Here is a 12,260-nt window from a genome sequence, read left to right as displayed (position 1 = left end):
CCTTCAGCCAGTCAGCCTCAGAGCTGGCAAACAGGGGTGACTGCATGCATGGTATAGCAGTACACAGGGTTCATGCCCAGGCTGCAACACATACACCCAAAAATTAGGCCATTCCTCAGTAAAGCGACTATACTTTGTTTAAGCCAGCAGATCCGTTTGACCTATGTCTAATGCGAACCAATTAAGGTCTTTACATGAGTGCGCACCAACGTGAAGCCGAATATCCCTTAATACCAGTTAAATACACGTCCCTGTAGCTATAATACACCTACACATGGTATCATGGTGTGCTGTGTGATTATGTGCTGATATAAAGCCTGCTGCAGAGTCCCACTGAATGTATTGAATGAGGTATCTAATGGGCATGGGAACTAATTCCAGGGCAAAGGGGATTAAAGGCTAGAGAAAAGAGAGCAGCAGAGGGATGGCACTCGCTGGCAGCTGTGGGTGCAGAGGGTGGAAAAATAGAAATGAAATATAAATGCACAGAATCCTTGCCTTCTGAATCCTATTTTGCAAAATAGTATTAAAACTGGTATTTTGTTTAATCCTGGCAGTTATATATTTTTTTTTTTTCACAATTTTAGCAAAATTAAATATCAAGTGCTACACAGGGGGAGAAAGGGGAAATGCTGTGAAAAGATGGACACTCAACCAAGATATAGAGATATATTAAAATCCATCTCCTTCATCTGTCCAACACCTTCACTGTGTGCCTCGTTCTCATTACACCTTGAGCCAGAGTTGTGCTTTCGCCTTTGATCAAACTGATATAGTTCTGAGACTCTACCTTGAGGACTTCTTCCCAGACAAGAACAGTCAGTGCTGTTTCTACACCATGAAAATTAATGGATAAGAGGAACAAGAATACAGGGTAGCTTTGCACTGCGTTCAATGCTTGAGCCATTACCTGTAGGTAATGACCTGCCGAGGAGGTCCTGCAGGAATTACATATCTTTCTATATTCCTTTTTCCTCTTTGTATTTGCAACACGAATATTTACTCTGAAATAATGCGATAAATAGTCAGTGGTTTATATTTTGGTCGCCTTTCTTGTAATTGTGTTCCAACATTTTCTCCACTTATTTCATCACTGTGCCCCTATTGGCAAATTAATTGGAGACTCGCTGAAAAACTATGGTTACTAGGGAAAAATGTATACTCCCCAACCGCTTACTGGTTTACTGGCTGTCACTGGGGGAGACTGGTCACAAAGAGGGTGCTATACCAAAAACACTGCTGTGATGCTTTGGTCTCTAACGGATTGCCGTGGTTGCTCATCGTTTGATTGGAAGACACCGACCTGTCTGCAAACACTCGCCAACCAACCAAAGAGTGCTGATGAAACTGAAAAGTGCAACAGAGTTCAAAGAAAATCAAAAGGTACAACTTTTGCTCTGAAGGTGAACTTTGCCCATTTCTCATTTGCACTGCAGTTTTCACAGTTTCAGTATCTCTTAGTGAAGATGCCACGAGTTATAGTGGTAATCTGCTAGTTACCAAAGCTATTATGAGCATCTCTTTGCGACCAATCACAAACAAGTGGTTTCTGGGGATTATGTTCTAGCAAATGATGACAACTGTTCTCTAGGCCTGTGCAACTGGGGTCTAAGAGAACCAAAGGTTTTTATATTTCTCTCGAATTAACGAATAATTTTTTAATGTTGCACTTCCCCTGTTGTGTAAATAAAGCCTGGACTTCATGGTCAGATCATTTCTGTGTAGAGCTGTTGTTGCAATAGCCAATTATTTTCCAGTGTCACTTTAAAGGTGGTTTTCATGACGCCTTCATGTGTTCAACAAATCAGTATTGTCAAGTTGAGTGATGGAGAGACAATGAAGAAAGGCTTAGCAACACAACTTGACCAAGTGGTGCCCTACACAATCCTAATGCATGCATAAGATTATATTTGCGCTGGGAACCAATTACACTAAGAGATCCAGGAGGGAATGAGACACAGGTGGAAGTTTTCAAAAATTAAACCAATAAAAGAGGGACAAACAAAAAGGGAACAAGCAGGAAATAAAACTAGGGTAATAAAGATGAGAAAATAACCTTCAAGGCAAAACAGGAAATGAGACAAACAATGAGACATGAAGTCTAACAAAATAGCAGAGACAGGGGAACACAGGAGGCAGAAGAAACTCAAACAGACGCACAAAAACAACAACTCTATCAAGAGAACAAAGGCTGGAAAACCCCAGGACCATGACAAACGTACACTTACGTCTGGACCAATTACAGTCCTGAAAGCTGACTTCTAAGAACTACAATGGTCTGCAGCTCCTGCAGTTCGAACACAGAAAATCTCCAACACAGTTACTACCAACCACTGAACCAGATACCAAACTAACTTACGTCACTACAAGGATGAATCTAGGAACTCTTAAATTCAGGTTTTTCCCTTTTAACCCACAATTTCACATTTTGTTAGTCAGCAATCAAACCCAACAGCAGACAATCGGTCTCAGATTCTTTGCTTTTTTAAAACTAACTAAGGAGCCTGTTTGGTTCTACTTTTAGTTTCACAAAATGTCACAGTGAAAATGACAGAGTGAGTGCTCCTAATGAGATCACACTGCCTGCACTAATGTTTGCAGAACTGCTTTTGAAATCCTTCAAAAAGAATGCTGTTTATCTGCAAAGCTCTTCCCACTAATACTCACACATGACCCAAACAGTGAGTAATGAGCTAATTTTAACCACTTTTCTACTAGCACCTATGACTGTTGTCATGTCAGCGACACTTACTGCTGAGATTCCAGATCCAATTACAGCAAAAATTACTATTTAGATTTGTTCAAGCAGCAAAGCGGGGCTGAGGGAGAACATTAAATCACCCCGAGCGCTATACGGAGCAAATATGTCGCTACCATATATGAAAACACAACAGGGACAAGGCAAATGATCCTGTCACCATGTTGGTAATAGGAACAGGAACAGGAGGAAGGGGCTGAGGGAGAAATCAATTAAGAAACACTGTGATATTATAAAAGAGAAAATATCCAACTGTCTTTATGAATGTTAAGACAGTCAGCTGATGCCCATATAAGGCAAATATGTAAGTTTTTAATTCAACCTCAAAATGTTTCCCAAGATTTTCGTGTAGCAGACAATAAAGCGTCTGAGGTGCCAAATTAATAAATAAGATAATCCGGTGCTCTGTCAATATGAAAATAAGGATGCTGGTGCTATTCATTAGTTCCACTAGGCTGCAGCTCTGTGGTTGGTTAGTTAAACCAGAAGGAGCAAAAATGTTATAATAACATGAAGCATGTTCATGCACGCCAACATGCAGGTTGTTGCTGTATGCTTAAAGTGTGATTATCTGACAAATGCAGGTTATTACATTAACCTCTTTTCTAAAATGAAAATATGAATACAGTTCAATGCTGGTTGGATTTGGTGTTAAACTTAAAGAGGTACTCACAGACTTTTAGGGAATAGTTTTAGATTGTAAAAATGTTTTTAAATGTTGACTTATTTTATTTGATTTGTTTTATTTTTAAATCACTTGCATTTCACACGTGTATATTTGCACATTTGCCAATGCATATTTGTATCTTCAGCATTTCGGACTTTTGTTTCGGCATTTTTTTTTAGTTAGTCTCAGATTCATATAGAAAAATGCAAAGTATATTACTCAATACACCTCCAAAAAAACTGTAACTTCAGGAATAACCTGGTATTCCAGTTGTCGTAAAAACTACATACACTGCAGATCAACTGTAAAAGAAATACTGGCAGTAAGAATTAAATGCATCCTAACTGTCCATATCATTTACTGCATATAAAACCTGCTCTGACTCCACTTATTGCTGAATGAAGAGCTGTTTGATATCTCGAGCTAAGCTTTTTGTCCGTTGCAGCATGAAGAAGGGATTGATCATCCTCCTTTCTGACAGTATTAAGGATAAAAAAAATTCCGAAATGACCATCATGTTGCATTCAATAAGACTTGAGACCATAAACTCATTAGTAAAGTGCTTACTGAGGTTGGAGATCAAAGAAACCAAACTGTTATTTTCTCATAGACTTCAAAATAGTCACACTTCTTTCTACAACCAAAGAAGTCGCCCCCTGCTGATCGTTAAAAAGAATGCAGGTTCAAGGCCCTTATACGTTAGCATACGCTACATCTATATTTCCTTAGCAAAAGCATGTTGCTAATCAGGTGTTGGTGAAATGAGATTTAGGCTCTTACCAAAATATTCCTCAGACGGAGGGTTGTCCATGTCGTACAGCATCTTCTTGGTCAGGCGTTCCAGCTCATCTTCAGGGTGGGCCATGGGAGCGCTGCCCTGAAAACAGAGAAAGGAACATACAGTGGCTGTGACTTGGAGAGAAACCTCAAAGAGGTAATGAACATTTACATCACTCTGAAGAAGCTTATCTGTGATCTGTTCAGCTTTAAAATGAAAGAAAGGGTACAGCAGATGTATATAAGTAACGCAAGTCTAGCTTCAAGTTAAAGCTTCACAAAAACCTGACTAAAAAAGGATGAAGCATGGCCTCAAGGTCAACCAAAACACTTTCACCATAATTAACATGCAGCCGACAGTCCTGGGTCTGCCTTTCCCCTCTGAGATATCTGACCCTGGCTCAGGCCCCGGTGGTGTGCAGCCCAGAAGGTTGAGCATTTCCTTCTGTGCAACACAAGTATGTGGAAAAAACTGTGACCCTGACTAATCCCTGTGTTTGGAAAATAACGATAGCGGAAGAAACAGAAGGGGAAAACATTAGAAGATAGCTGCTTTTTAAGTCTCCTACGTTTGGGCGATAGGTCGGGAGATACTTATTTAATCATACTCTGAGCACAAAAAGATTTCAGGTGTGAGCTGTGCCGGGGCCTAATCTGTGAAAGAGTCTGAGAGGATGACATAACTCTCTGAAGATGCCACTTCTTCTTCTTCCTTGCGAGTCTGCCCTCCTTCTTATCATGCAGCATCTGACATCTGCCTGCTGTGTGTCTGTATGGGGCTGACGTGTTGTGCCTGACATTTTCTGCCAATCATCCTCAGAATTCGAGAATCCCCCTCCTCCCCTCCAGCTTCGGCTCACGGTGCAATCCCGTCACAGGTGCGTGTGTCCTTTTAGACGCCCCAGAGGCTTGAACTCGACACTCTTCGTGCTGCGTGGCCGAGCTTTTTCAGAAAATCAGCGACACTCGGATGACCTTCCCTAGATCTGGGGCCGGCTGAATCTTTACAGAAGATTTGATTTTCAATACTGCAACATGGGCAAAGATCTGAGCTGACCTTTGAGGTGCTCCTAATTGTGGCATCCGGGAGCTGGATGAGTGTGAACTAAGCATTCAGTTCCGTACTAATTTATTCACGGTTTACTCGGTCACATAAAGGAATCAGATTGGTCGATAGAAGATTTAGAGAAAACATATTTTTGTATGCAGAATGAAAGCGTAATTACAGATCCAGTCACCCAGCACTTCTGGTGTTATCGACTGTTATCGTCTGTGTGCATTTTACCCTCAGGTGTGCACATGACTATATTGCACCCTCTAATTCATTCATCCCCCCCAATTCGGAACTCAAGTCGCTGGTATTCCTCAAAATATTTGTTTTTAACACTGTTTTTGTCAAAGTGTCAAGAAGGATTAAGAAAGCTTTGTATAGATGTTTTTTTTTCCCCAAAATGTCGCTGGTGACCTGAGGCGTGTAATAACTTAAGTTCTTTGAATAACAGCATGCTGTAATCTCTTGTAATCTCCAGTTTGACTTCATGATGGAAGGCCTGTCTCATGCCTAAACTCAGACTGTTGGGCCAAAAATTGAGTGTAACGCACACCACAGCAGCATTTTCTTAACAGCAGCTCTGCAAATGAAGACTGCTTGAGCTCACTGATGAGTAGGCATTCATGAAAACGATCATTTAAAAAAAAAAAAATTACAAATCAATTAAGAGCGCCTCGTGCGTAAATTAGCAGTACTGATAGAAGTTAGCATTAGCAAGTAAGCATCCCGCTGCTTGGACTGCGGCTGAAGACAAAGGAAGCTACCATGACTTCCAAAAGTTTCATTTGCTCTGAATCGGAAGAAGAGCTCCGGTGGACTCCACAGTGAGCCACAATTTGCACAGTAACCAAGCTAAAGTAACTAAAAGCACGTTACCGTGATTCATGATTACAGTTCTGACAGGCCATTTACGTTCCCACGGCGAGAGAATAATGGCACTGTCAAAGCTGCTGGCATGCTTCAGTCACGCACAAGGTGTCCTTTGGCAGCAGCGTGTGACACAATATTGAGACTACACTGTCACTCCCAGTGTGCCACTTAAACATGCAGGATTACTGTTGTGAATGGGGAAACTTTTCCTAACCCTAAAATGAAACAAATCTCCAAAAATGAAACAAATGAGTCAGAAAAACGGGAGACGGTGTGCACCAGCCTCCTGGGTGAGAAACCTGCAGCCTAATGAGGACTTCCCTGATCTCTGTCACTGGACCGTGGGTTCTCTGCAGCCAGCACACGTAAACCACAGACGATAAATAAACGAGAACAGAGAGCTTGTTGGTGAAATCTCACAAACGCTCGGGGATGAGATCACGGTGACTGCTTTGTAAACAACAAAGTGAAATTTCAGCTCGTGTCTGAGGTCACAAATAGGATTTCTGGCCCACAGGCCACCGTTTGACTATTGCTGCAGTACGGGAGGGCTTTCAGAGACCAGATTACAAACTTTAATAAACTGTAAGTAAATAAATACACAAATATTAAACTTTGCTTCCACGCTGCTAATTATTTGACATGCACCCACTTTGGAACACAGCACAGACGCTTCTCCCAGCGTATAAACACAGCCTCATGCATTTCAGGATCCATTTTCATGAACATGACTCACCGTGCGTGTCAAAGTTACGGGAACACGTATACAACTGTGTAATTTCAACAGTACATTTAAGGTTGTGTTAGAAATGTGCAGTGTGTCTGAAAAGAGTCAGCTGCGTGGTACGTTTATTTACAGAGATGGTGAGAAACGCTGAGCTCTGCGTACTGTCCACGATGTATCAGCGAGCGTCAAAACTTTATGATGCATGACTTTGCTCGGCCTGGCTCAGGATGCAGCTAGCTCATAATGGAAGCCCAAACAGCAGGCCTCATTAACTCTGAGGGATCGACACGTTGGACGTGCAAATCTTTCTTCTCTCTAGAGAGCAGCTGGGTCTGAGCTCTCGGATTCCTCGGGACCTTGCGCTTCCTCAGCTGCTCAGCCATCATCGGCCAGATCACATGATTAGGAGGAGACGAAAGGAAACGTTCCTCAGCGGCCGGGTATTCCTCGTTTTCACCTTAAATCCCTTTTTTAATAATACAAAATGGTCAAAGGTGGCACACAACAACTCGCACAATAGAAAACAAAATCAATCATATACCTGAAAGAAGTGCCCCTGTTGTCAACCTTCTGCTCATTATGCCGGTGTTGTTAGCTTGAGACAGTGAAGTAGACGATTTAACAGTGTTAATCTTAGCTCCACATCAAAAGCACACTGGAGAGGGAACGAAATGCTGCTATTACCAGAAACAGACTTTTGAGTTTAAGCTTCATTTATATCTTATCCACTCTTTGACACCCCGCAGCAATGCACTGCCAGAGAGTTTAAAGCACCTTGTTAGGGAGTCTTTTGTGACAGCACAGAATAATTTTTCACTTGAATAAGAGAAAGAAATTGCTTCCCTGCATGCTTTATGATTGAGTCGCAGTTCCTGTTCAGCTTTTCAGAGGCAACAATAGAAACCATACAGCAGCTATACGTGCCGCAGACGTGAATTTTTCAGTTATGTCTGGCTCAATTCAGTAAATTGTTTGCCTACGCCCTCGGGACACTCTGCTGCAGTTTCATTGAAGTTGGTGCTTAAATTTAGTTGGCCTAACATCTGCACCCTTCGTACACTGTTTTGCACGGACAGGCTCGCAGGTTTCACTCGTAACACCCCTGAAAGATATCCTGATGGATCGTCAAATGCTTTCCACTTGAAAAATGATTTTGTTAAATGCCAGAACACATAAAATCACAGACAACAATAGCATCTATAAGTGACCGCCGTTGCGTGCTAGCTGATATGGCGCGACAGAGTCTGGGAGCTGATCGCTGCCCGACTGCCACATCTATGAATAAAACCGTGTGCACCACCCACTGTGGAATTGGCATTGTGTCAGACCCGATTAGGTGACGAGTGGAGTGTGCTGGGTGGGGTGAGGAGTCGGGGGGGCTCGGTACATGCTCTCACCTGATGCCCTGACAGCGCTGTGTCCCGCTAAGAACTAAACCTCAGGCTCTGTCTTTCCTGCTTCCACTGCAGTGACAGAGAGTGAACAGGAGAGACAACTGTTCTCAGGGCATCACATCTGCACCTTTGTTAGAGGAGGTGCAACAAAGGAGTCCAAACAGGAAGCTGGAACTATACGCACAGCATCACTACAGATCTGTAGGAGGAAACCACGCAGAGCACATCAGCTGTCACAGTAAAGATCCAACGTTTTTAAATTTGTTGTAACAAGAGAAGACGCTAAATTAATACACTAAATTACATTTGAGAATTTAATTGTCTTAAAGTGGATAAACTCTATATGTGCAAGTAATCCCTGTGAGCCCAGGCTCAGTTTCTTCTTCTTTGGGCTGCTCTCTTTAGACGTCACCACAATGGATCATCTGGATGGAGGATGCCTCCTCCTCTTCTGTCACTACTTCCACGAAACTCCTCTGAGGGCTTCCTCTTTTCCTCCTGCCTGGCAGCTCCATCTACATCATCCTTTGTCCATAAGTCCGCTATCCCTCCTCTGCACATGTCCAAACCATCTCGGCCTCACCTCTCTAACTTTGTCTCCAAACGGCCCAACCTGAGCTGTCCTTCTGATGGACTCATTTCTAATTTTGTCCATTCTAGTCACGCCTATGACATCTTCAGCTTACGTCCAATCTTAACATCTCACTACCATTTTGTAAACCACCCCTTTTGGTGCCATCCTTCTGTCACAAATCACCCGACACTAATCTCCACCCACTCCACCCTGTCTGCTCTCTCTTCTTCACATCTTTTATGCACCATCCTTTGCTTTGGATGGCTGACTACAGGTGTTTAAACTCATCTACCTTCACTTTCTCTACTTTTTGAGTGTTCACCCTCTCATTTACACACGTGCATTCTGTCTTGCTTCCACTGACTTTCATCCTCTTCTCTCAAGAGCATACCTCCACCTCTCCAGTCTCTCTTCTAGTCGCTCCCTGCTACTCACAGTGCTCACAGTGTCAGATCACAGTATCATCTGCAAACACCTAAACACTCAGTTTCATACGGTTCTTTTAATGAGAGAGTGGCTATTCCTAATATGGCCACCACAGGTAAGCAGCTCTACCCGCTGTTTAAACCATTTGTTTGAGAGAGGCAGCCAACCAGAAGCAAGGTGGTTTAAAGGGACTGGAGTTAAAAAAGGGCTTAGATCCACAACGCCCCAGTACTTTTATATGGCACTTTTTAAACAGCTCGCACAGACTCATTCACTGATGGGTGGGTTGGGAGGTATTTGGGGTTGAGTATCTTGGAGTGGAGGAATCGGGGATGTTCCAATTGGATGATGAGCTTCCAACTGGTGAACCCATCCTAATTCCTGAGCCACAGATGCCCCAATAAACAAACACTGACTATTTATAGTGGAGACTTAATAGCAACATGGCTTCTTCTAAATACTGAATCTCATGAAACGAGAGATGACTGAGAATATAACCATAACAAGCCAAAAGGGAAACATGTGGTTGAGTATACAAGGCTGTAAAATGTTCCCATCAGTAACCCACCTGCAAGTCTACAGAAGGCCAAGCAAACACGGCTCATCAGGATCTACAAATACACAAAACTGTACTTTCCTCTCTCTAAAAACAACACACGCACAGCAGCTACAGTACCATTACAGTTTAGATTTCTTTACCCAAAAAGTGAGAATAATTCAAATGTCAGTTCAACTTTTGAGGAATCGTGAGTTGTATCTTCATATTTAGGTCACTCCTTTTTTTTTCTTCTTGTTTTGCATAGTCCAAAAGGAGCATGCGAACACAATGAGACCGAGAGCCGCTGCATAAACAGCACAAGCCACTGAGCTGAAAGCGATAACCAGAAGGGGGGAAAAGTACAAGCAGTGTAAAAAGAGCCCGATGGAAAGCAACACTAATCCGTGTCTCCATCAGCTGCGCGTTCCTTCTCATCTACTTCCTGTAAATGCAGCATTGCACCTTAAACCAAGCACAATTGTCTTGCCTTTAACAATAGCCGAACACTTCCTGCATGATCAGCACAAACTGAAGAAAGACATAATCACTCACAGACACATTTATCCACAGATTAAATGATGATGGACTTCACAATGCAGAAATACTCTTTAGTGTCAATGGAGCTGCAGCTTTAAGTCAGAGCAGCTTTAGTCAGCTCACAAAAATGTGACACCCTGGCTTTTTGTCTCTCGCAGTCACAGCTGTATTATTTGAAATGGACATTGAGCCTTTGGAAGGGAATTGGCTTATTAAAATAATAGTAATAATAACCACAACAACAGCAAATGGACCACTGCATTAGTGAAGGTTCACGAGTGGATTGAATTTTCTTATTGGATTGGAAATGTCTAAAAATATGCATTTGTTGCCGCAACACTAAACGAGTGATTACAGCAGCTTAGGCGACTCTGTTTCACCAGAACAATGAAAGGATTGCTGGATCAGTCATGCTATCCTTTCAGAGTGTGCACGCGTGTGTGTGTATGTGTGTGAGGGGACTTCTGCACGTCATGTGTTTAGAGTCAAACGTGCAGGTTAAATGCTGTGTATTAACAGCTCTCACTTTATAGTGGATGGTATTAATTGTATCAGGGTGACACAATATAAAACCTCTGAAAGCTCCTTTCATTTATAAAACTGACCAGGGTGCACTTAGAGGCGGATGAGATGCCACTCTCTCTCTCTCCGACTCCAAATGAAGGTAATAAAAACATCACCTGTGGTGAAAGTTTGCTTTGTCATTTCTCCAACCGATCGCATGTTCGTAGCTTTATGTAATCCAAATGATGAATTTGCAGCCTGCGATGTTAAACAGGTTACGAGTAATCTGTAACGCATTACACTTAGAGAGGAGACATCGCGGCGCTGCAAATTAAGCTCAAGGCCACCTTCTGAGGAGGCGCAGATAAAGTATACATTCTCTCCAAACAAAATAGGTCATGCTGTTTCAGCTCCAATTAAACAGAGAGGAAAAAAATAACAGTCAACTGTAGAGCAGCTGTGTACAGAGCAGCCGACGATAATTAAAAATTAACCAATTCCATAATTGACTTTTTCCACAGCCATTCAAACCTTTGCTGAGAAGTGAATTCACATAAAGGGATGAATTTCAGAGTGTTTGCAGACATGTAATGTATGTAGAGGGGCCTTTCAATGTTTGTAAGATGTGCGTGTGTAAAAACTAGGTCATCTGTTTGGAACTGACACATCCCCCTGCAAACAGATATTTGAAAATCTGAGCGTGCAGAGAGGGGTGCCACAAGCAATCTAAAAAAAAGAAAAAAAACCCCAACAACAACAACAACAAATGACTGCACAAATTGTTGGGACGGAGATAAAACTTATTTGGCATCTCTTTGTATACAATTACCATCCTGCGACCGGAGCAAACACCATATTAAAGAGGATGCAGGTTTCCCTGGTTTTGGGTGCGAGCTCCAAGTTTTCTCCTGCAGTTTCCTCATGTGGTAGCCTGGATCCATATTTAAACACATGTGGTGGACATAATGAAGATTCATACAGGTTATCCTTTCAAATCGATGTATCGGGAACCTGCACTTCCCTTTTGTAATACACAGTGGTGCCGATCTCCTGTGTAATTTTACCTCTCAGGCAAAACCATGATATATCCTTCCCATTTCCACCTAAACAACTGCATGGTTTATCTGAATGACACCCTGAGAGATATCTCCTGACCAAACGCTACCGCTGAAACGCTGCAGCCAAGATCACACAAAGGCCGATCCGCTCGGGGACGCTTCCCCGATGTGGGAAAAAAAAAAAAATGATTCGAAAGTGTACACGTTTCATTCAAGGGTGGATAAAAGCCTTCTATTGTGGTCGGAGAAGGATGTGAGGAGGGAAGAGAGGACATCAAAAACTGAGAAAACTTGGTGTGCAGAAAGGTGTTGAGGAGATCATGTCCAGGAGGATCCAGCAGGGGCCACTGTTCATGCAGGTGGTTTTGGCCACATCCTT

At 42.5% G+C, this 12,260-nt stretch overlaps 1 protein-coding gene across 5 annotated transcripts in view; it reads right to left on the bottom strand.

Annotated features, from left to right (window-relative positions):
• Positions 1 to 12,260, bottom strand: part of LOC116312983 (LIM domain containing preferred translocation partner in lipoma) — a 180,364-nt gene that overhangs the window by 43,077 nt on the left and 125,027 nt on the right. For all 5 annotated transcript variants that reach the window (XM_039606737.1, XM_031730526.2, XM_031730525.2 and 2 more), the window contains one exon: positions 4,206 to 4,302. In XM_039606737.1, coding sequence (XP_039462671.1) covers positions 4,206 to 4,302 — 97 coding nt within the window. The remainder of the gene's footprint in view (positions 1 to 4,205; positions 4,303 to 12,260) is intronic.

The sequence above is a fragment of the Oreochromis aureus genome, linkage group 23, assembly GCF_013358895.1.
Source record: "Oreochromis aureus strain Israel breed Guangdong linkage group 23, ZZ_aureus, whole genome shotgun sequence".
In the NCBI taxonomy this organism is placed as follows: domain Eukaryota; kingdom Metazoa; phylum Chordata; class Actinopteri; order Cichliformes; family Cichlidae; genus Oreochromis; species Oreochromis aureus.
Note: the sequence above shows the minus strand (reverse complement) of the source record. Positions and strands in the feature narration are given on the sequence as shown.